Source organism: Triturus cristatus, chromosome 12, assembly GCF_964204655.1.
Source record: "Triturus cristatus chromosome 12, aTriCri1.1, whole genome shotgun sequence".
Taxonomy (NCBI): domain Eukaryota; kingdom Metazoa; phylum Chordata; class Amphibia; order Caudata; family Salamandridae; genus Triturus; species Triturus cristatus.
This window is the reverse complement of record NC_140595.1, coordinates 588280220-588302215: the sequence shown is the minus strand read 5'-3', so window position 1 is coordinate 588302215 and position 21996 is coordinate 588280220. Positions and strand designations below refer to the sequence as shown.

General features: G+C 50.2%; 1 protein-coding gene across 1 annotated transcript in view; it reads left to right on the top strand.

Annotated features, from left to right (window-relative positions):
• The window catches only part of PMFBP1 (polyamine modulated factor 1 binding protein 1), a 2019859-nt gene that overhangs the window by 1762478 nt on the left and 235385 nt on the right, over positions 1 to 21996 (top strand). The window contains exon 39 of the mRNA XM_085636957.1: positions 18981 to 19148. Within this exon, the coding sequence (XP_085493083.1) occupies positions 18981 to 19148 (168 nt within the window). The remainder of the gene's footprint in view (positions 1 to 18980; positions 19149 to 21996) is intronic.

The window sequence follows — 21996 nt, the reverse complement described above, 5'->3', positions numbered from 1 at the left end:
GGGTGGTGTTACAGTGCACATGGGCTAGAGAGTGTCATAGCATATGCACTAGCTGGTGGAATACAACACAAAGGTGTGAGGCAATCGGCGGGCACTGGTGGGTGTAACACAGCATTGGGCTCTGCCAGGAGCATGCTGTGACTCTCAAGTGATGTTCGTCCCCTTTCCAGAGAGTAAAATAAAAAGTATTACACATCCGGCAGTGGATGTGTGTTTTATTAACCGTGAGGGGGGTTTCTTGCATAGTTTTGGTCGAATTTTTGTCGAATCCCCTTTGAATGGCTTGGTGTGCATGTGTATTAAATGTGCCCGTCAATAGCTACGCATGTTTGTATAAATAAACGACAAGGGTGTCTACCGGGATTAGGCACGGTAGGGCATCAGACATGTCAGAGCTTCACTAGTGGTGTAAATACATTCCACGTGGATTCATTGTATGCATAGTCGCCTTTTAATGAATATCACGCAAATCGGCATGGTGATAGGTACGTACGGTTTGTCCAGCATGTCCTAGGTGTGTCTATAAATATATATATTTTTTTAAATAATAAAAAACAGTGGCCGGTCCTGGGGATTGGGGTCAAAAAAATATAATTAGGAGACAGGCCCTGGGGGATGGGGTCATCAGGGCCAATAAATTAGAATAAGAAGGGGAACCACACAGCCCCCCTTCTTAAAAAATTAAAATAAATAAAAGACTGGCATCGTGCCGGAGGCCACGCCCCCTCCTTGCAGCACTCTGCAAACGCGCCCCCTGGCGAGTTGTAAGTTGGGGAATTAATTCCTCTTCAATACTGAGGGTCCCTGAGGGCCAAGTAGCCCAACAGGCATCTCCAGTATGCGCCAGGGAGCTGCGCTGCAGACAGGTGTTCTGAGGCCAAGCCCCTTTTTACACCTCTCTGCAACGCAGCTCTGTGGCGCTTACTGGAGGTACCTAGTGGTCTAGTTTGACCCTAGGGACCCTTAGGATTCAAGGGGACTTAATCTCTCAACTTAGAACAGCCACAGGGCGCATTTACACAGTGGTGAAGGGAGGGGACGGGGCCTGAGGTGACGTGTGCAAACACACACTATGGCACGTTTTAAATTGGGGATATAATTTCCCTTCAATACTGAGGGCCCCTGGGGGCTAACTAGCCCACCAAGTGCTTCCAGTAAGCGCCACTGAGCTGCATTGCAGAGAGGTGGTCCAGGCCGTGCCACTTTTTATACCTCTCTGCAACGCAGCTCTGTGGCACTTACTGGAGGTACCTAGTGAGCTAGTTGGACCCTAGGGACCCTCAGGATTCAACTGAACTTAATCTCCGAACTAAAAACGGACACAGGGCGTGTTTACACAGTGGTGAAGGGAGGGGACCGGGCCTGAGTTAACGTGTGCAAAAACGCCCTATGGCCTGTTTTAAGAGGTAGTTTTAATCCCCCTGCCCTATTATATACTAGGGGCTTACAGAGGAGGTCATGCTAATCACAGGGGGACCTCAACGCATAATGTTACCTAGTGTATATAGGTGTTTTCACTGTATTCTAAGTGTCTTTTAACATAGCACTGGCTCTAGGACTGGTTTGTCAGACTCAGTTACCACCAGTATCCGTCTGAAAAAGTTGAGGGTACAGGATGATTTTGCAACAAGGCTTCTTTCTGCTCTTCTTTTTGTTCTTTCTACACGTTATCCTTCTTCCTGCACTTTTCTTCGTCTTTGAGGACTTCTGTTGCTTCTTTCTGCACTTCTTTTTTTTTATGTGCATTTTTTCTTCTTTCTTCACATGTCCTATCTTTGTAGGCATAGTTAGAAATTAGCATTTAAAAAACCTTTGAAATTCACAGAAAAAACCATAGGTTTCAGGCACGTTATAGTTAGGAATTAGCATTTAAAAAACCTCAGAAATTCACTGAAAAAACCATAGGTTTCAGGGGTGTTATAGTTAGCTGGACTTTTCACTTGTACAAAACCATTGAAATTCCCCCGTTATAGTTAGTTCAGCTAACTATAACTCGCGCGCCCGCAATGCACTGCTGATGACGTCACATATTACATCACTCATGACATGGTCAGTGACATCACTCATGACATCACTGATGACATCTCAAATGACATCACTGATGACATCATCCTTGTGATAGAGTGGCAGACCTCCTCTCACCCTAATATAACCTTTGATACACACATTCAAAAATAGAGACTAACATTTTCAAAACAATGTACATACCAATACCAGTTACAACAACCTCTTCAGTAATTCTAAGATCCACATACACATCCACTCATTCACCAACAGTCCTATACAGTCACTCATACATGTACTCACTCATCATATGTACTCATACACCTATACATCCTGTTACACAATGCCACTCATCCATAGAGTTACTCACACACATAGTCACTCATGCTAATAAAGAATCAAACATACATTTACTTGCATATACAGTTATACACACACCACCACACTTACTTCTACGGAAACTAACACATACTTAGTCTTTTAAACATTCACTTATAGAAACACATACTTATTCATACAGGAACTCTTTCAATCTCTCACTCTCACATATACTCACTTATATACACCAATAGTCACATATACTAGTTTAAAACATATGTAGTTACTCATAAAGACACTATTGAGACAGTCATTCACTCACTAACACACCCATACACACACTCATCCACCCATACAGTCCTGCACACATGCTGTCTTCAACACATACAAACAGTGAGTCACTCATTCATGCACCTATGCACTACGTAATATCCCCCACCGAACCATGTAGACACTCAGAATGATACTCAAAAAACCAACTAATAACCTATATAGACACCCATGTAGCTACTCACCAACCCATGCAGCCACTTTTACACAAAGTGAGAGACTGATACAGATATTTACATATTTAAACATTACTCACTAAGCCATGTATTCACTATGATACACTTAATCAGTCAGTTACACAATCAATTTTTCAAAAACAAATCATCCATTTAGACACTTATATACCCATTTATTCTTCCATCGACCTTGAGATATACATATATAAAACATATTTAATTTTCATTAAAACAGACATTCACTGGATGATGTCATCAGTGATGTCATCAGTGATGTCATTTGAGATGTCATCAGTGATGTCATGAGTGATGTCACTGACCATGTCATGAGTGATGTAATATGTGACGTCATCAGCAGTGCATTGCGGGCGCGCGAGTTATAGTTAGCTGAACTAACTATAACGGGGGAATTTCAATGGTTTTGTACAAGTGAAAAGTCCAGCTAACTATAACACCCCTGAAACCTATGGTTTTTTCAGTGAATATATATATATATATATATATATATATATATATATATATATATATATATATATATATATATTAAGATCACTATGAATCTGTGCATAGGCATTGTCAGATTACTATACAGGTATCTAAATATGTAAATAAGTGGTTCATAAGTGTGATATACACTGGGTGATGTACAATTTTCTTTCGTACTCTGTACTACATTCTTTCTGTATGAACATTCATACCTATGTGATAACCACCATCTACTCTGATTCAAGCATGTGAATCTAAGGAAGCTACCCCAATACTGGAGAATAAAATAAGTTACTTATCTGTAAACTGTGGTTCTCCAGTATTGGTATCTTTCATAGATTCACATGTGACCCATCCTCCTCCCCATATAGGCTCCCCTGTTTTATTGTATGTTTATACTACACTTGTGCTAGAAAATCTGAGAGCCTGGAGCCTCTGTGGAGAGGGTTCTAATGGGTGCTGTCGCCTGATTGACTGGAGTTTGGACCAAATCTAATGACTAGGACGAGATATTAAAGTGAATGGTTTTTCTCTGTTAACTTAAATGTTAGAGTAATTACTTACTGCTTTTTATGTACCGTGGGACTCCGACGATGGGGAATGATTCAAGCATGTGAATCTATGAAAGATACCAATACTGGAGAATCATAGTTTACAGGTAAGTAACTTATTTTCTTCTTGGCATAGAGAGCTGTAGATTCACAGGCACCCTCCCACCTGCCCGGACACCTGTAGCTGTTGCAGCTCTCATTATTTACATTACATACGCAAGAACATCTCTGTACTACACTTAAATATTCCATTCTGACCCTCTTGCGGGAAAACAATCCAATAATAGAGTTGATGCCCATGCGCACTATTATCGAAAGGAGGAGTCACTTACCTTGTAACTGGGAAAGACTTCTTCGAAGAAAAACTACTTGCAAACATCCAGCCCCAACACTAGATGGCAGGAGTATGCAAAGCATACGAATCCTCAGCTCTACATGACAAGAACAGATGCTTACTGGGTAAGTAACATAATCCTTTTCATGGGTACTTCTTTCGAATCCATAACCACAGGTGCCGAGGAAATGCAAGTTATTGAGAACTCCAGAAGTCTATATATGTAGGTAGTTGAGCAGTCAGTTTTACAGTAATGATTATTGCTCTCAGCGGCATAATCTCAAATACATTATATTGAAAAAATACTTGTAGGCCATGAAGGAGTTCTTGAATATTCTAATGTTGTTTTTAACTAGTATGAAGGCGTAGTCAACAGGACTTCAACCACCCAATACTAAACCCATTATAGACAATTTGATATGTTTGTGGCATGTGTAGCTGTAGATACACATGCCGTGCATACTTGTGCAATTTAGTGTTGTGCTCGGATGTGTGCAACTTGTTTTTCTTATAAAAAAGTATTTGGGTCACGGAGTGTAGTTACTCCACGTATCAGTGTTATTGTGCATGGTCATAGGCATCGGAATAGTTTTTTCTTTGCCATCGAGTTCATACTCGTGTCGTCCACAGCTCCAGTTCGACACCTCATGGTGGTCTTGCTGGGCCCTTGGATTTGTCCTGTCGTCAGTATCTACAAACAATCGAAAACATTTTATCGGTTTCCCACCGCCACGTACCTTGGACTCTGTGTCAAATTAACACCATCGACTCACAATCGCTCGTCGGGTCGAGGATGTTCCACTTATGGAAAGGACATTCCGATCCTGTACTAGTCATCGGGCCAAGTATCCAAAATCCGACCTCCATGAAGTCTGCAACCTCTGTTTGTCACCACACCACCGTGAGGATTCCTGTTTGGCCTGCCTTGCATTCCCAAACAAGAAACATATTCCTAACTGACATGCACACTGGTTTACCTCTGCCTTCATGATGCAAAGGCATGAGGTAGAGGAGACTCTGGACATCTTCGGAAAATAGGAGGGGTCAGATGTTGAAGAGGTGGATACTCTAGGCATCAAAATGGAGCAGCCTTTCAAATCGGAAGTTGAGTCAGAAGAGCCTCCGCCAGCCCAGTGCCCTCAGAAGGTCAGTACATATATTCACATATCTCAGCACTTGAAGGAGCAAGCGTCTAGCTACCCAAGTTACTTATGAGGCCTCTTGTGCATCACTGCCATTCAGCCATGGTCGACACCGGCATTCGGAGAGGGACCCAGCGCTCAAGACACTCTCTGCAACAAAGGCCCACTCCAAGCCTCGAGCGCAGATTTGGCTTTGGACCTGAAGGCACATCCTCGGCCATCCTCAGAGTTAAAAGGGTTGGAGCCGAAATCTTCAGAGCCGAAACATCCTGCTCCGAACGTCGACTTGGAGCAGTTAGAGCTGAGATCGAGCTCTGCCCCCTCCGGTCAGCGAATCTCTGCAGTCCCATCAAGACCAACTTCCCCTGTGGCATCCTCTGCGGATTCAGAGGAATTTGATCAGCCAATTCTCGAGAAGCTGTAGGAACACTTGAATACTCAACAACAGCGCATTCATATCCAGCCAGGCACAGGTCGAATTCTGGCAAAGCCTCCACATGTAACAAAGGACTCAGCGCCTCATAAGTGGAAGCTCACTTTTGAGTAGGCCATTAACCCACTGAAACTTTCAGTCCCCCAAAAAGCAAAAGAGACATGACAGGGCAACCCCTCCCTTACCTTCTGCTCGTCCTCCTCCTTCCCTGCCTCCTCCTCCTTTTTCACCTCCAAGTGTCTCCTGTCTTGCCTTGAGGGTCATCACATCATTCACCTAAGGGCTCTTCACAATCAGGGGGTGGAGACAGTTCTAGGCTCCCTTATGACTCATATGACCACCCTCATGACTCACAGGGTCCATATCCATGGGATGACTATGATGCTGAACCCCCCATGGACACAGACCCAGATCTGTACCCTACTAAGCCGTCATCTGCTGATGATGTCACTTCGTACCATGAGGTGTTAAACAGAACTGCCACTTTTCACAATTTAGAACTCCATGTGCAGCAAGAGGAGGATGATTTCCTTGTAGAAACCTCCTCTTCCACCCAATGCTCTATTCAATATCTCTCCGTGCTTAAAGGTGTCCTCAATCCTACCACTGAGATTTTTAAGGACCATGTCAGGGTGAGGGTGATCTCGCCTAGGATGGATAACAAGTATAAAGCCTCCCCTAATGGGGCGTGGCTTGGCGCGCGACCGTGATGGCCGCAAGCCTGTAGAGCTCCGGCGCATCGGTGCCCCAATCCTGGCATATCTCCTGTGAGGGACCCCCTTCTGACGTCGGGAGCCAGGGCGGAGGTAGCCCCTTCACCCACCGCAACATAACCGGGCCAAGCGGCGAGCGAGGGTCCCGAGCGGCGGCTCGGGACCGCCTGAGGGGTGAGACCGGCGGCGGGCGGAGGCGCTGGAGCTCCGCGACCGGCCACACACTCTACTGTGCCCCGCGGCTTGACGAGAGATCCCTGGGCCGCGACTGCCGGAGCGTCGGATTTGGCGGCCTGGAGCCACAGAGGAGGTCGGACCTCGGAGGAACAGCGCACGTTCAGCCGCGACCCGCCCCGTGAGTGCCTGCGGGGGGGCATCGGCGGCTGGCTGGCCAAGGCCCACGGTACGGACACTGGAGGCGGGGGGCCCTCTGGCTGGACACCGCTAGGGTGAGACGCGCCCGGAGACTAGACTAGGAGGACTCTATGGTCCAGAGCCCGCTGGTGCCCGATTGCCCGGAGGGGACAGGTGAAGGAACGCGGCACTTGAGTTACTGGCCCGGGGAGGAGACGACGGACGAGGGGTGTGGCGCGCCTACAGCCCAAGAGACCCGGCCCCCTGAGGGGCCTGCAGAGGAGGAACCGGTGGGCACTCGACGTTCGCGTGAGGCCGGCGGCCTGAGGCCACTTTGCGGCTCCCCACGCTGTGGGGCTGCGACTGCGACGGAGTCTGCTGGGCCGTGACTGGGGCCCGCCTTGCGGTGTGGAGTGGTGCAGAACGGGCCTGGGCCGCTAGGCGAGAAGACCGGGACGCGGAGAGGCGGATCGGAGGGAGACCTCGACGGAGCCTGGCGGGCGGTCTCAGAGAGAGCTGTGGGGTGCGTCACTTGCTCTGGGGTCGCCCGCCCCCCCTGTCGCTCTGGGCCATCTTCTACCTTCCCCCCCATTCCGCTTCCTCCTCCTTCAGCGCGGTGGACCCGTGAGTGTGGTGGGGCCCTGCTGCGGCGGCTAATTCGGTGGCGGAGAGGCTTACTGGGACTGAGCCGTTCCTGCCTGCTGGCCGACCGGACTGCGGGCGGATGCCCACTGCACAACAACTGGTCATGGGCCGGCTGCGCAATGCACAGAGAGACGGCCGGACGCCGACGGCCGGGCTGGGTCCCGTCGCAGTGCCCGGAGAAGCTGGCGCGGCCCCGCGCACTGAGCTGTTGGCCGCTAAGCTGGATTCGGTGCTGGCTGCGGTGGAGCGGATCGGCTCCTCTCTTGAACAGACAAGGTCATCGCTGGAAGCCCGCATTGATAAGGTCACGGTTGACTTCACGCTGCTCCACGCGGACCACCGCAAGTTGGCGGACAGGGTGACACAGCAGTAGCAAACTCTCCAGGAGGTGAGGCCGGTAGTATCCACACACACGGCCGCCCTTTAGGACCTCATCGACCGTGTCCATACTTTGGAGGACCGCGTGACGATGCAGAAGGGCGCTCTCGGCGCAACAATGTGCGCGTGGTTGGCCTGCCGGAAGGCGAGGAGGGGAGGCAGCCGGAGCAATATGTGGAGGAGTGGCTGCGCAACCTGATCGGATCTGAGAAGCTCTCTCCGCAATTTGTGGTGGAACGCGCGCACAGGGTCCCCGCACAGAGACCCAGCCCGGGGTCCCGACCGCGGCCCTTCCTGTTCAAACTTCTTAATTACCGGGACAGAGATGTGGTGCTCCGCGAGACCAGGAGGATAGGCGACATCACTGTTGGGGCCGGATAGGTACACTTTTTCCCGGACTATACCGCTCTGGTGCAGAAGCGCCGCAGCAAGTATCTGGCGGTGAAGCGCCGTCTGCGTGAGCTGGACATAACGTATGCTCTCCTGTTCCCCTCCCGCTTGCGGGTGATCACTACAGATGGTGCTCGCTTCTTTGACACGCCATCCGAGGTCTGGGACTGGCTGGAGGACACGGGCGAAGTGATGGCCGGCGACCGCGGAGCCAGGAGGCCGCCACGGAACGTGGTAGAAGATCCCGCCAGCGTAGAGGGAGGGGGCAGCGGCGCACAGAGGGACGAGGTCTGGGGGTGGCTCTCAGCCCGGAGAGGAGCAGGCTGGAACGCCAGGATGCGCTGGCAGCGGTGGCCACCCTCGGATCACCGGACGGCGGGAGTGGAGAGACTGCCCAGGACCGGGGTGATGTGTTGACCAGCGGCTCATCTTCCCCATCTACCATGATCTCCGAAGACCAGCTGTTGCCGCTGGTCACCCCGCAAACGGCAGATCTTGTGATATACTACGAGAACGCGAAGGGCATCGGGGGTCATCCCCAGGGGTACTCCTTGGAGATGGGTCCTGTAACCAACAGATTGACACCTTGCGGCTCCCGCCCGAGCGGTGGTCAGAAGGGTGAGAGGCAGACAGGAGAGGACTTGTTGCTGGAACTCTGGGGGCTGACGGGACAGGTGAGCTGGGGTGGGTGCCGGGCTCCTGCCCCACCGCAGCGGGGTGGCCAGCTGGGGTAAGACTCCTCCGCCCTTGCATGATGTGGGGAGGGGGGGGGGGGACTTTGCATCTCCCGGATAGGCGCCGCGCCTTGACCCTGGGGGTCCCTTAGCTTCACATGTACACAGGCACCTTTGTGGAGGTGCACCCGCGCGTAGGGATTCTCGCTAACCTACCCCCTAGCCACAATCGGGCTTAGTTACGCTTTGTGAGCATTGTTTCATGGTTTGGACGAATACCCGTAGAGGGTTTCGCCCTGGCAGTTCAGTTGGCCAGTTTGGCTTGTTCTTGCACACGGTACTATGTTTGTGCGTTGTTGTGTTGAAGGGTTTATGTCGCAGCTCTCTACATGGTCAGGTGAAGGCCCGCTGCTCCCCGCCCTGGAGGGCTGCCCTTAGACCCCCCGCCACAGACTTACCCTTAGGACTTCTGCATGACTGCAACAAATGTAATTACATGGAATTTTAGGGGCATGTACACGCCGGCGCGGAGATACTCCATCTACGCATACATGCGGCGACACGCAGTGGCAATAGCACTCCTGCAGGAGACGCACATGACGGCTGGGGAGTTGGGCAGGCTGCGCGCGCGCTGGAGGGGGCAGGTATATGGCACTACATGCTCGGCACACGCTAGAGGCACGCTGATATGGGTGAGGGCGGGTACCCCGTTTGTCTGTCTGCAGGCGCTGGTGGATCCTGGTGGGAGGTACACCTTAGTACACGGAAGGATAGATGGTCAGCAGGTGCTGCTGGGGTCCCTTTATGCGCCGAATGTCGAGCAGTCATCCTACCTGGCCACCCTGTCGTCGGTACTAGCGCTGTTTGCTGGCCTCCCCTGGCTCTTGGGAGGAGACTTTAACTCCGTGCTAGATATCCACATGGACCGGTCGTTCCCGCCCCTGCGGGGCACGCAGGTGGGGTCGAACGCCAGAACCCTTACCGCCTGGCTGTCACATTGGACTCTCACTGACCTGTGGCGGAATGTCCACCCGGACGAGCGCGTCTATTCGTACTACTCTGCGGTTCACGGCCTTTATGTGCGGTTGGACAGAGTGGTGGGCACCCCTTCGGTACTTCCGTGGGTGACCCGCGCGGAATACATGGGTCGGACGCATTCGGACCACAATCCCCTCATATTGGGGCTTCGATGGCGGCCCGATCGGCCCCCGGTGCCGACATGGCGCCTCCAGACAGCAGCACTGGAGGACCCGGAATTCCGGGCCTCCTTGGGCACTGCGATCGAACAGTATTTTGATCTCAACGAGGGCTCCACAGATAGCGAGCTGATAGAATGGGATGCCCATAAGGTATATATTAGGGGGCACTGTCTGGGCGCGACCTGGAATATTCGCAAGCAGTTGGCACGTGCTCTCGCCGCCTTGGAGGCCCGCCTCCTCTCGTGCGAATTGCATGGTGAGGGAGGGGGCACAGACTCGAGTCGCTTGCTGGATCTCCGGGCACGCCATGCCGACCTCCTTGAACGGCTTCGTTGCCTCAACTATGCGGCCCACTCAGCCCGGGTACATGCTACGTCGGACAGGGCGGGACGACTCCTGGCCTGGCTCATTAGGCAGGAGACGGCACGTATCCCAGTAGGTACAATCGCTGGACCTGATGGGGCACTGGTCCACACACAGAGGGAAATCCATCAGGCGTTCACGGCACACTACGCCTCTCTATACCGGTCAACGGGGCGGAGGAGTGCGAGCGACCTGGATGAGTTCTTAGAAGCGGTGGGATTGCCCAGGGTTCCGGAGGAACACCATGCGGCCCTGGAGTGCCCCCCTACAGTTGACGAGATAGGGGAGGCTATCTCCTCTCTGGCTTCGGGGAAGGCGCCGGGGCCGGACGGACTTCCGGCAGAATACTACAAAACCTGCCGTGAGTCCCTGATCCCGAGGCTTCACAGCCTCTACCTGACGGCACTAGAGGAGGGCACATTGCCAGCATCGTTGAAAGAAGCCTATTTGATTTCCCTGCTGAAACCGGGCCGGGACGCAACTCAGCTGGGGTCATATCGCCCGCTCGTCCTGCTCAACACAGACTATAAAATATTGGCGAAGATACTGGCAGAGAGACTGGCGCCGGTGGTGCCCTCGCTGGTGCACAGCGATCAAAATGGCTTTGTGCCCAAACGCAGCACTTCGCTTAATCTGCGGCGGTTTTTTCGGGTGATGGAGGAGAGCACCTGACAATGGCCCAGGGCGGGCTGCCTGGTCTTGGACCTTTGATTGCCTGGAATGGGGATACCTGGTGTCGACGCTATCGCACTTCGGTTTGGGGCTGGGCTTTCTTCAGCTAGCGGCTCTACTGTACAAAGGACCCACGGTGCGCGTGCGCACTGGCCCATATGTCTCGGACCCCATCAAAATTGGCCGAGGTACCAGGCAGGGGTGTCCGTTGTCGCCACTCCTGTTTGCGCTTGCAATGGAACCGTTAGCGGCGACGCTCCGCAGGGAGCTAGTGGATGGCATCCCGCTGGGGGATGCAACTCACCAGGTGTCCCTTTACGCGGACGACCTGCTGGTCTATGTCAGGGACGTGTCTACTATCCCGGCGAGGCTGGGCTGCATCCTACACTCTTTTGAGCAGCTCTCAGGCCTCCGAGTCAACGCCACTAAATCCTGTCTGTTCGCCTTCCGGGACGACGTCCAAGACCCAGACTACCACCTTGGCGGAGTGCGGGTCCAATGGCAACCGGACACCTTTCGCTATCTGGGTGTCCAGATATATCGCCGCCCGGCGGATCTGGTGGAGGGTAACCTGGGGCGCGCTGTGACAGCGGTCCGGACCCAGATGGCGTTCTGGAGCACGCTTGCCCTTTCGGTGACCGGCCGAATAACGCTAGTTAAAATGGTAGTACTGCCCCGGCTGCTGTATTATTTTGCCAACCTCCCGGTATACATACCGGTGTCTTTCTTCACGCCCTTCACGCGCTCCCTCCGTGACTTCATATGGGGAACGGCGCGCCACAGGGTCGCGCTGCCGAAACTGTGTCTTCCTGTGGGCCGGGGCGGGCTAGGGATGCCGTGTCTTGAGCACTACTATCTGGCAGCGCAGCTGCAATGGGTGGCCCGCTGGCTAGCTGACAGATGCCGCGAGGACACGGCGACGGTGGTGAACCCGCCGCTGGCATTGACGGAGCTCCTCAGAATCTTTCACCCGACTAGCACGCACAAGCCCGAACCGTTGTTGCTAGTGGTGGCGTAAAAATGCTACCGTCGATGTCTCCGGCTGACACGGGCCGGGATCCCATACGCCCCGGCCATTCCTCTGGAGGGTTCCCCTTGCGGGCGAGGCACGCTTGGTGCTGCAGAACTTAGGGATTGGCACGCGGCGGATATCCACACACTGGCGGACTTATACCATGAAGGGGGCCTCCTGCCGTTCGGCGACCCTGGCGGAGGAGACGGGGCTGGCGCAGGGCCAGTTTCTCCGACCCCGGGCTCTGGTAGAGACGCTGACGGGTCATTGGGGGGACTTGCGGGAAGAGCCGGAGCAACACTTAGTGCTGCAATACCTCCATGTCATGGGCCGAGGGGGGCATCTAATCAAATGGTTTGCTGCGGCCTTGCGGATACACACGGCGCCGAGCCTAGGGGCACTGCGCGAGAAATGGGAGGGGGATCTTGTTCGCCCTATGGTAGATAAAGAGTGGGAGAGGGTGCTGCAGGGGCCGAGGAGGATACCTCGAAACATGAGATTTCGTCAAATACAGTTTTTTATCCTGCACAGGGCCTACCTTACGCTGGCTGCCATTAATAAGTATTTTCATCGCGTAGACACATGCTGCCCCCGCTGCGCAGTGGTTGACGCCGACCTACTCCACATGCTGTGGGGCTGCCCAGCACTACAAATGTACTGGCAGGCGATACATGGGGAGCTCCGCAGGTGTACGGGCCGGGATATTCCATCTCAGTGGCCCACTTATTTACTACATCTCTTTCACCGGCCGCCCCCGGCTAAGGTGGCCTCTCGTTTTCTCGATCTGGGGATCGTAGTGGCTAAGCGACTTATCACCAAACGCTGGAAGGCAGACGTGGCGCCACATGTGCGAGCATGGCGTAGTTCTTTACTGGTGTGGGCGAAGGCGGAGGAGGTGGCACTTCGGCGGGAGGAGACGCTGGGCCTTAGAGTGACACCCATCGCATCCCAATGGGGGGAGATGCTGCAGGCTCTGCTGCAATCGGAAGGGGTGACCCCGGGTGGTGGCAGGGACGCGCTGTCGGAGCTGAGCTAGGCGAGGGGGCGCAATCAGCCTGGTGGAGATGCTGCGCTGGCGGGTGTGGCAGGCTTAAAAGTGAGGCCAGTGCATGTCGCGGACTGAATCTTAGTGCTTGAATTGGTCCTGACGGTGGGGGCTGGGGAGTTTGGAATCTGACGGGGAAGGGGATCATAAGGGAGGGGCCGTTTAGAATAGAACTTGCGAGCTGCTGTTGGAAGTTGTTTTAGTTGCTAGGCTGTTGAGGAGACAGCTACCCGGTCACTGAGCGGGGAGTTTAGCACTGTTTGTATAACTGTTTGGGGATGCACCGAGATTAGCACGTAACTGATACAGGAGATGTTGAGCGGATGCTCTCCACGAGGGCTACGGCCACAGCATCACGCATGGCGAGAGATTTGCTCAGAACCTCGCAGGTTGTAAATTTGAGCACTGCTGTTTACTTTTCAGTTAATGTAACGCAGCCGGACTACATGCGTTGTGCGCTGACATTTAGCCAAGTGATATATGTAATGATGCTCACTGATTATATATGATGTATTATGTGATTCCACCTGCAAACTCAATAAACAGATTTCTAAATAAAAAAATAAAGCCTCCCCTAATGACCCTCCATACATTTGTGACCAACTACCCCCTGATTCTTTGGTTGTTCATACAGCCAGAAGCATGCTAACATAGGCAACAGGTGATGCACCTCCTCCCGACAGGGAGACTAAGAAAATTAATGCGGAGGGAAAGAGATTAGCAGCTCAGTCAGCGCCCAGTTGGCTTACAGCAAATTCAGTTGGCTTGCTGTCCCGAGACAACCATGCACACTGAGACCAATTGGAAAGCATGGTAGAGCACCTCCCAGAGCAGTTCCGTAAGAAGGGGTAGCAGTTAGTGGCACAAGAGAAGATCATCTCTAGCACTGACATCTGCTGCCCTCTAGATGTTGAAGATGCTGCAACATCATGCCTGGCTGCATGTTTTAGGCTTTAAACTGAAGGTACCGTAGCACCTGCTCAATGTCTCTTTTGATGGTCAGCATCTCTTTGGCCCTCAGTTAGATGAGATGCTTGAGAAAATCAAAAAGGACACAGACGGTCAAGGCCTAGGCTGCCCTACAGACACAGATCACATATGGGTTCCTTTCAGCACACACCGTTTTGTGGCACATCTAAGACCCCCACTCCAGAACCTGTTTTCCCCTCACAAAGCCAACACAGTAGTCCCCCTTGCAGGTTTACTATAGAAGTGGGTATTGGTACAATAATGGAAGAGGTTGAGGTAAGGGTGCCACCCCTAAAAGGGCCTTCCCCTCCAAACTAGTGACGTCTTACATCTATCCCCCGATCGCACAACACCTGCCAGGGAAAGATTACAGGGGTTTCTACCAAGGTGGGCGGAAATCACCACAGAGCGTTGGGTTCTAGATTTAATACAAGAGGGGTATTGTCTAGGGCTCACTCAAACACCACCAAACACCCAGTGTCAACACAAATTGTCAGAAGAACATCTGCACGTCCTTTACAAGGAGCCACAAGCCCTCCTGGACAAAGGGGCCATACAACCTGTTAGGCATCAATACAACAGAAAGGGTGTATACTCCCTTTACTTTCTTATCCCAAAGAAGTATAGCTTCTTCAGGCCCATCCTCCCGTCTCAGGCCTCTCAACAGATACATTCTGTTGGTGCACTTCCATATGGCTACTCTACAGGACGTTATACCACCCTTGCAGCAAGGCGACATCATGACTGTCCTGTATCTGAAGGACACCTACTTTTACATACCCATCCACCCAGTAGATCGGTCTGTGGAAAGTGGACGCCATTATAAATTCAATCTGCTCCCCTTTGGGGTTACCACTGCACCAAGAGTCTTCACCAAATGCCTTGCTGTGATGGTTGCCTATCTGAGGAGGAGTGGCATCCACATGTTCTCTTATCTAGATGACTGGCTGATCAACAGTGCTACGCAGCAACTCTGTCTAGAGCACACAATTCACACCCTGCGCAGTTTAGGTTTACCATCAATCTGACCAAATCCCACCATCAACCCCTTCAGGTACAGCCTTTGCTTGGCGCAGTCCTAGATGCACAGGTAGGAAAAGCTTACCCCAACCCAGCCAGAGTACAAGCCTTCCAAAACATTCTGCCTCTTTTTTATTCAGATCAGCAGGTAACAGTCAGAACTGTGATGCGCCTACTCGGCATGATGGCGTACTGCTTAGCAATAGTACCTCATGTCAGGCTCCACATGCATCCATTACAGGAGTGCTTAGCAGCACAGTGGTCTCAAGCAGAGGATCATCTAGAAAACCTAGTGTTGGTTTCGGGCTGCACACATCGCTCTCTGCAGTGGTGGAACACAAACATTTTGTTACAGGGGCGGCCCTTCCACAACCCATTTTCGCAAGAGACCACCACAACAGATGCCTCGCTCACAGCTTAGGGCGCTCATCTCAAACATCTTACTGTTCACGGTCATTGGTCCCCTAACCAACAACGTCTTCACATCTTTTACCTGGAGCTGCGGCCAATCCAGTGAGCTCTCTACGCTTTTATTCCCATCATTCAGAACAAGACATTCTTGATACGCACAGACAACACAACTGCCATGTTCTACATACAGAAACAAGGAGGCACACATTCTCCACAGCTGTCCAGTGTAGCTCCGAGGATCTTGTGGTGGTCAATACACCACAGAATACACCTAATTATACAACATATTCCTGGGGTGGACAACAAGATAGCGGACTTGCTCAGCAAGACACATCAACAAATGGACAAATGAGAACTTCACCCCCAGGTCCTACTCTCATACTTTGAGCAACAAATAGATCTGTTGACTACCGCAGAAAACTAAAAATGCCTTCGCTTTGCTGCCAGACTACCACACCCACAGTCCATGCGCAACGCACTATAGGTGAGTTGGTCAGGGATATTTGCCTATGCTTCTCCGTCTCTCCCACTCTTACTGTTCGTGGTGGGGAGACATCCCTAAAGCTAATTCTAGTGGCACCAACCAGGACACTCAAACCATGGTATTCCACGCTGCCTGAACTCTCCATAGTCCCACAAAAGAAGCTCTCTAACAAACCGGACCTTCTCACACAAAACTACAGCACTCTCAGGCCTCCCAACCCTCAGGAACTCAATTTTGCGATCTGGCTCCTGAGGTCTTAGAATTTTGTTACCTCAACCTATGAGAAAAGTGTGTCTATTCCTAAAGAGGCGCGCAGACCCACCATCAGGGCCAGTTACACAGCCAAATGGAAACATACTGTACACTACTGCCTCCCAGGACACATTAATCCCCTCATAGCACCAGTACAGGATATTGTTTGTTACATTCTGCACTTGGAGAAATCAAGCCTACCCTATACCTTGATCCGATTATGCTTGGCTGTCATAGCTGCCTACCTACGGAACAGACAACAGGTCTTCTTAGTCAGATTACCTGTCATTAAAGTGTTCATGGAAAGCCTTAAAAGAGTTATTCCACCCAGGACACCCCCTGCTCCAGTTTGGAACTTAAATGTTGTCCTCACTAGGCTCATGAGTCCTCCTATTGAGCCCGTTCACTCTAGCCTACTGTAATTCCTGTCTTGGAAGGTGGCCTTCCTTGTGGCCATCACTTCTTGAAGACGAGTCAGTGAAATACTCGCTCTTACTTTAGAAGAGCTCATTTTCCAGGTACATCAAGATAGAGTAGTCCTCAGAACCAATCCAAAATTCCTTGCTAAAGTGGTCTCTAGTTTCCACCTCAATCAGACGATTGAACTTGCAGTCTTTTTCCCCAACTAGAATCTGTAGCACAGCATGCTGTGCGTACTCTTGAAGTCAAAAGAGCACTCATGTTCTATGTTGATAGATCGAAACCATTTTGAAAAACCCAACAACTGTTTGTGTCATACTCCAAGCTTCACAAGGGACTGGCTCTTTCCAAATCAGGTGTAAACCGTTGGTTAGCCAAATACATATAAGCATGATATGCCAAAGCTAAAAGAACCTTTCCTGCTCCTCGTTGACCTTATTCCACTTATAAATAAATTGACTTTCCATGACTTTCTTGGGTAACATACCTTTAGCTAACATATGCAAAGCAGCTACATGGTCTAACCCACAAACCTTCACTAAACAGTACTGTGCGGAAGTTCTGGCCAGACAGCAAGCTAGAGTTGGCCAGCCTGTCCTACGTACACTTCTCCAGTCATCTGCAACATCCACTTCTTTTAGGAGTACTGCTTTACAGTTGATGCACAGCATGTGTATCTACAGCTACACATGCCACGAATAGAAAATGTTGCTTACCCTGTAAGCATCTCGTCTTGGCATGTAGTGCTTCAGATACACATGCTCCCATCTTCCGACCTGGTCACCTGAGGTTGTTGCAGATTTTCTTCTTTTACTGTCATTATTATTTTCTTTCCTTCCATGGTCTCCTTTTTTGCATTTTCTATGCTCCATCTTCAGTCTTGCCCTCTGTGCAGGAAAAAAACAATCAACAATGTAGATGAGGCTCGTGCAATACCATTAATAGCTGGAGTCACTACACCTCGTGACCTGTAAAGACTTTCTTTGAAGAAAAACAAGTTGCACACGCCTGAGCTCAACACTAGAAGGTGGAAGTATGCACAGCATATGAATCTCCAGCACTAAATGCCATGAACAGATACTTAGAGGGTAAATAAAATTTTCCTTCAAATTACCAGGAGTTTGTTCCGGTCCTGCGCGATGGCAGGGGAGGAGTGGCTAGCCCAATGTTGCAGACCCTTACTGTTTGGTCGGCCCTCTGTGGCCGACCAAACCAGTCATGTGCACTCTCCCTTTTCTCCATATAGGCTGCATGCAACCTACATGGGGAAAATGGCCTCCCCATAGACGCCTGTGGGGTCGGCTCCCAGCCAATCACAACGCTGCCATTGCAGCGTTGTGATTCGCTATGGGGAGGGGAGGAAGGCTGCCTGCTTCCTGTTGCTGTGGAGGCAGGAAAGCAGGAGCAGACCCAGCACTTAAGGCACAGGAGTTGGGGACCGGAAAAGGTAAGTTGTATTATTTTTAATTAGTTGAACCCCACCCTCCCCGCGTGACCCCCCCTTCCCTTGCGACAACTCGCCCCCGCGCGACCCCACGCCCTTACCCCCATGAGCCATGCCGGCCTCGACTGCCGACTCCGTGAATGGTCGCAAGGACCTCGAACGTTGCAGAGTCGACCGGTGTCTGGTGATGAGGAGCTTGAGGGAGTGCTCCCTCAGCGCCTTGGGGTGCATGGTGCGGCAGTCTCCGAAGACCGTAGAGTTGTGGTCCTACTCCAAGCACCACAAACACGCCAAGTGGGGGTCTGTGACCGACATCTGCCTGTGACAGGCCCCACATAGCTTGAAACTAGTCGGTTTCTTAGGTAACATACCTACACACGAAAAGTTCTAAAGAAGTAGCAAGAAGCCAGACAAAAAATGACGTAGGAGTAGCTTAGACTGGATCAGCAATGTCTGTCACGGAAAGTAAAGAACTCAGGTAACTGATGTCAGTGTGCCGAGATGGCGCGTATGTACGTACTGCACACAACACTATTGGCACTGACTATGCCACACAGAGCTGAACAACGCTGCCTGCCGGTGTGCAGGGGTACTTCTCGAAATTCTTTTGGATCCAGTCTGACGCCTGGGGATAATTCTAAGGTAAGGAATCTGTGGCTAGGTAGTCTGTACCACATTCCACATAAGTCGTTACCAAAGGTAGTAACTTGTTTGTTTGTGTATTTGCTTAATGATCCAAAGTCTATGCTTGATCTTGGTAGGCTGGGGTATATGGAGGACGTCTTGCTGATATGAATAACCAACTCCAGCACTGGCAGCGACGACACCAAGAGGACACACAAGCACTATCCATAAAAGAGGAGGAGTTAGTGATGCTCCGCTTGCAGATGACATCTCTGAAGGAGAAGTTGCATGGTGAAGGAAGAGAGGTATGTAAAAGGTGAAATTCAGGGTATCATCACAAAAGAAGCATGAGACCGAATTAAACGTGCTATCACAGCACAACCTCAAAAACCCTATAAAACGTATATAGGAGAAGATATGCCCACAGTGAAATAAAACAAGTTATTGGTTATAAATAAAGGTGCCGAGTCCCACACACTAAATTCTATGAAAACATGTACATGAGCCACATAATCACACATTAGTATTATAAAAAGCAGATCTAAACATACCACAATAGTTCTCATTAAATATCTGTGGCATTTATTTATTTATTTGAATAGTTTTATAAAGCACGAACAAGACCCTTACGGGTATCAGAGCGCTGTACAGAATTGGCGAAAGCAATTGTACAAACACAATGTGACAATAGGTGAAGTTACAACAAAGGGTAAATTGATCAGGTTAAGAGTTGAGGGTATCAGCGGTGCCCTAGAACACGAAGAGCATAACAGCATAAAATAAAACACACCAGTGAAGTGCAATAAGAATCAGGGATTTTAACACAAACAAGAGCAAGATCACAAGTTAATGCAGTTAAGGTGCCCTAGAGGACTAGAGCAAAATAACATCAAAGCATACAATAAAACGCATCAGTGTATTACAACAAGAATTAGGGTATTAATAAAAACAAGAGCATGATCCCAGGTTGATGCTGTTAAAGTTCGTTCAGGAGTAGTCGTTTAACCAGGTTTTTAAAGGAAGTAGTGGAAGGATTGGATCTGATCTCGGAGGGCAGGGTGTTCCATATTTTCGGAGCAAGACCAGTGAAAGCACGATCGTAAGATCTTTTCTTTTTGAATCTTGGAGGTTTCAAGAGAAGGGTGGACATACTTCTAAGGTTACTGGAGCCTGATAGTTCAAGCTTATTTGCCAGGTAGTACGGGGTGTTGTAGTGTATGGCTTTATGAATCAGGCAAGCTATCTTAAGGTGGATTCTGGCTTCAATAGTTAGCCAATTTAGTTGCAAAAGGTCGGGGGGAATGTGGTCATACTTTATCGAGCCCGTGATGAGTCTAGCCAATGCGTTCAGGGTAGTTCTGAGTGGGTCCAAGCTAGCTTTGAAAGTCCAGCAAGGGTCACCAGCCCATATTCCAATCTAGAGATAACCAGGGATTGAACCGCCGGCCTGAGGTCTTCAGGGGGGAAGAAAGGTGTGATTTTCTTAAGTGTGTTACGTTGGAAGTTGGTTCTCCTTGTACTAGCACTGATGTGCGCTTCCATGTTTAAGTGTTTATCCAAGGTGATACCTAACGATTTGGCAGAGTCTACAATATGCGGGGAGCAGTTCAGAGCAGTGAGATGTTTAATCTAGTCAAGGGTAGGAGCCGAGTGATTTGGTGGGGATAGCAAAAGAAAATCCGTTTTAAGAGTATTTAGTAGCAGATGGTTCTGAGCTAACTATTGTTGGGTTTGTGGAAGTGCAGCATTTCATGTTTTTATGTCCTCTTGAGAGGAGATCTTCAGGTACAGTTGCGTGCCATCCGCATACATGTGGTACTGAATGTTCCCCAGGTTCAGAATGACAGAAAGAGGTTCCATAAAAAGATTGAAGAGAGTGGGCGAGAGCGCAGATCCTTGGGGCACTCCAATCATGACAGGGGTATTGGATGCAAGGATATGTTTAACTTTGATCCTTTGCGTGCGGTTATGTAGGAAGGAGGCAAACCAATTTAGGACCAGGCCCGAGAGACCCATACTGTGTTGAAGAAGATCAATCAGGTTTTCATGTTTGATGGTATCAAAGGCTGAGGACAGGTCCAGAAGGATCAGGAGACAAGGGACATTTTGGTCAAGGGCTCTCAAGGCATCATCAACAATGTGCGTTAGTGCCATTTCAGTACTGTGGCCTGATCTGAAAGCTGACTGATGTGGGTCATGGAGTTGATATGTCTCAATGTGGTTGCAGAGCTGCGAATGGATGCATTTTTCAAGCAATTTAGCTAGAGTCATAATGCTGGTTATAGGTCGGAATTTGTTTGGATCTGATAGGTCCGCATTGGGCTTCTTAGGAATGGGAGTAATTTGCCTAACCTTTAGGCAGTCCAGAATCTTTCCCTGTAAGAGGGATTCATGAATGATCCTGGACCACAGAGGGAGAATGGCTGAGTTTAGATCTTTATAAAGCTTAGCGGGTAAAAGATCACTGAAATGGTTGGAGGGTTTAAGGGATGCCATGTTGTGAAGGAGCTCCGTGAAATCTGGGAGGAGAAAAGAGTTCCAAGAGGTGTTGTTTTTAAGTGAGAAGCCCAAGGGCCAGGATATTGTCGAGGATTCTGCCAGCTCAGCTGATCCTGCGGAAAGTTTCTTGGGTATCAGAGTTGGCGTGACAGTATGGTGGTATGGAATGTTTGACTTAGGATATGCCAGTCACAAGTTTACAACTACACATCTTTTACAGCGCCAGTAACTCCTTTGACTACCTTCTCTTAGTTTCAGTAGATCATAGTGAATGCATACAAAAACTATTTATTTTGCTGCATTGCTCATAGCTCAAATAGAGTTGCATTTCTGCCATTTAATTGCAGGTGTATATGCAGCATATACTGTATTGTGATTCCATTTATGTCGTTACTGCATGCTGCTTTGGAACCCAAGGTTAGGGGTTAATACATTGCTTATTGGTTGTTGTTGGTTATTGGGATTAGTCTTTCGCTCTAAAGGAATCCATTTCATGCATTTGCTATAGTTTCTTTGTGGTAGACTAAATTAATAGGGGCTAGGTGTGGTTATTAGTGGGTGCTAAGTGAAATTGTGCAAATGATTGGTGGGCTTAACATATAAGCAAGGGGAGATGGATATTGGCAGATTGCAGGGGTATAGACTTGAAGAAGG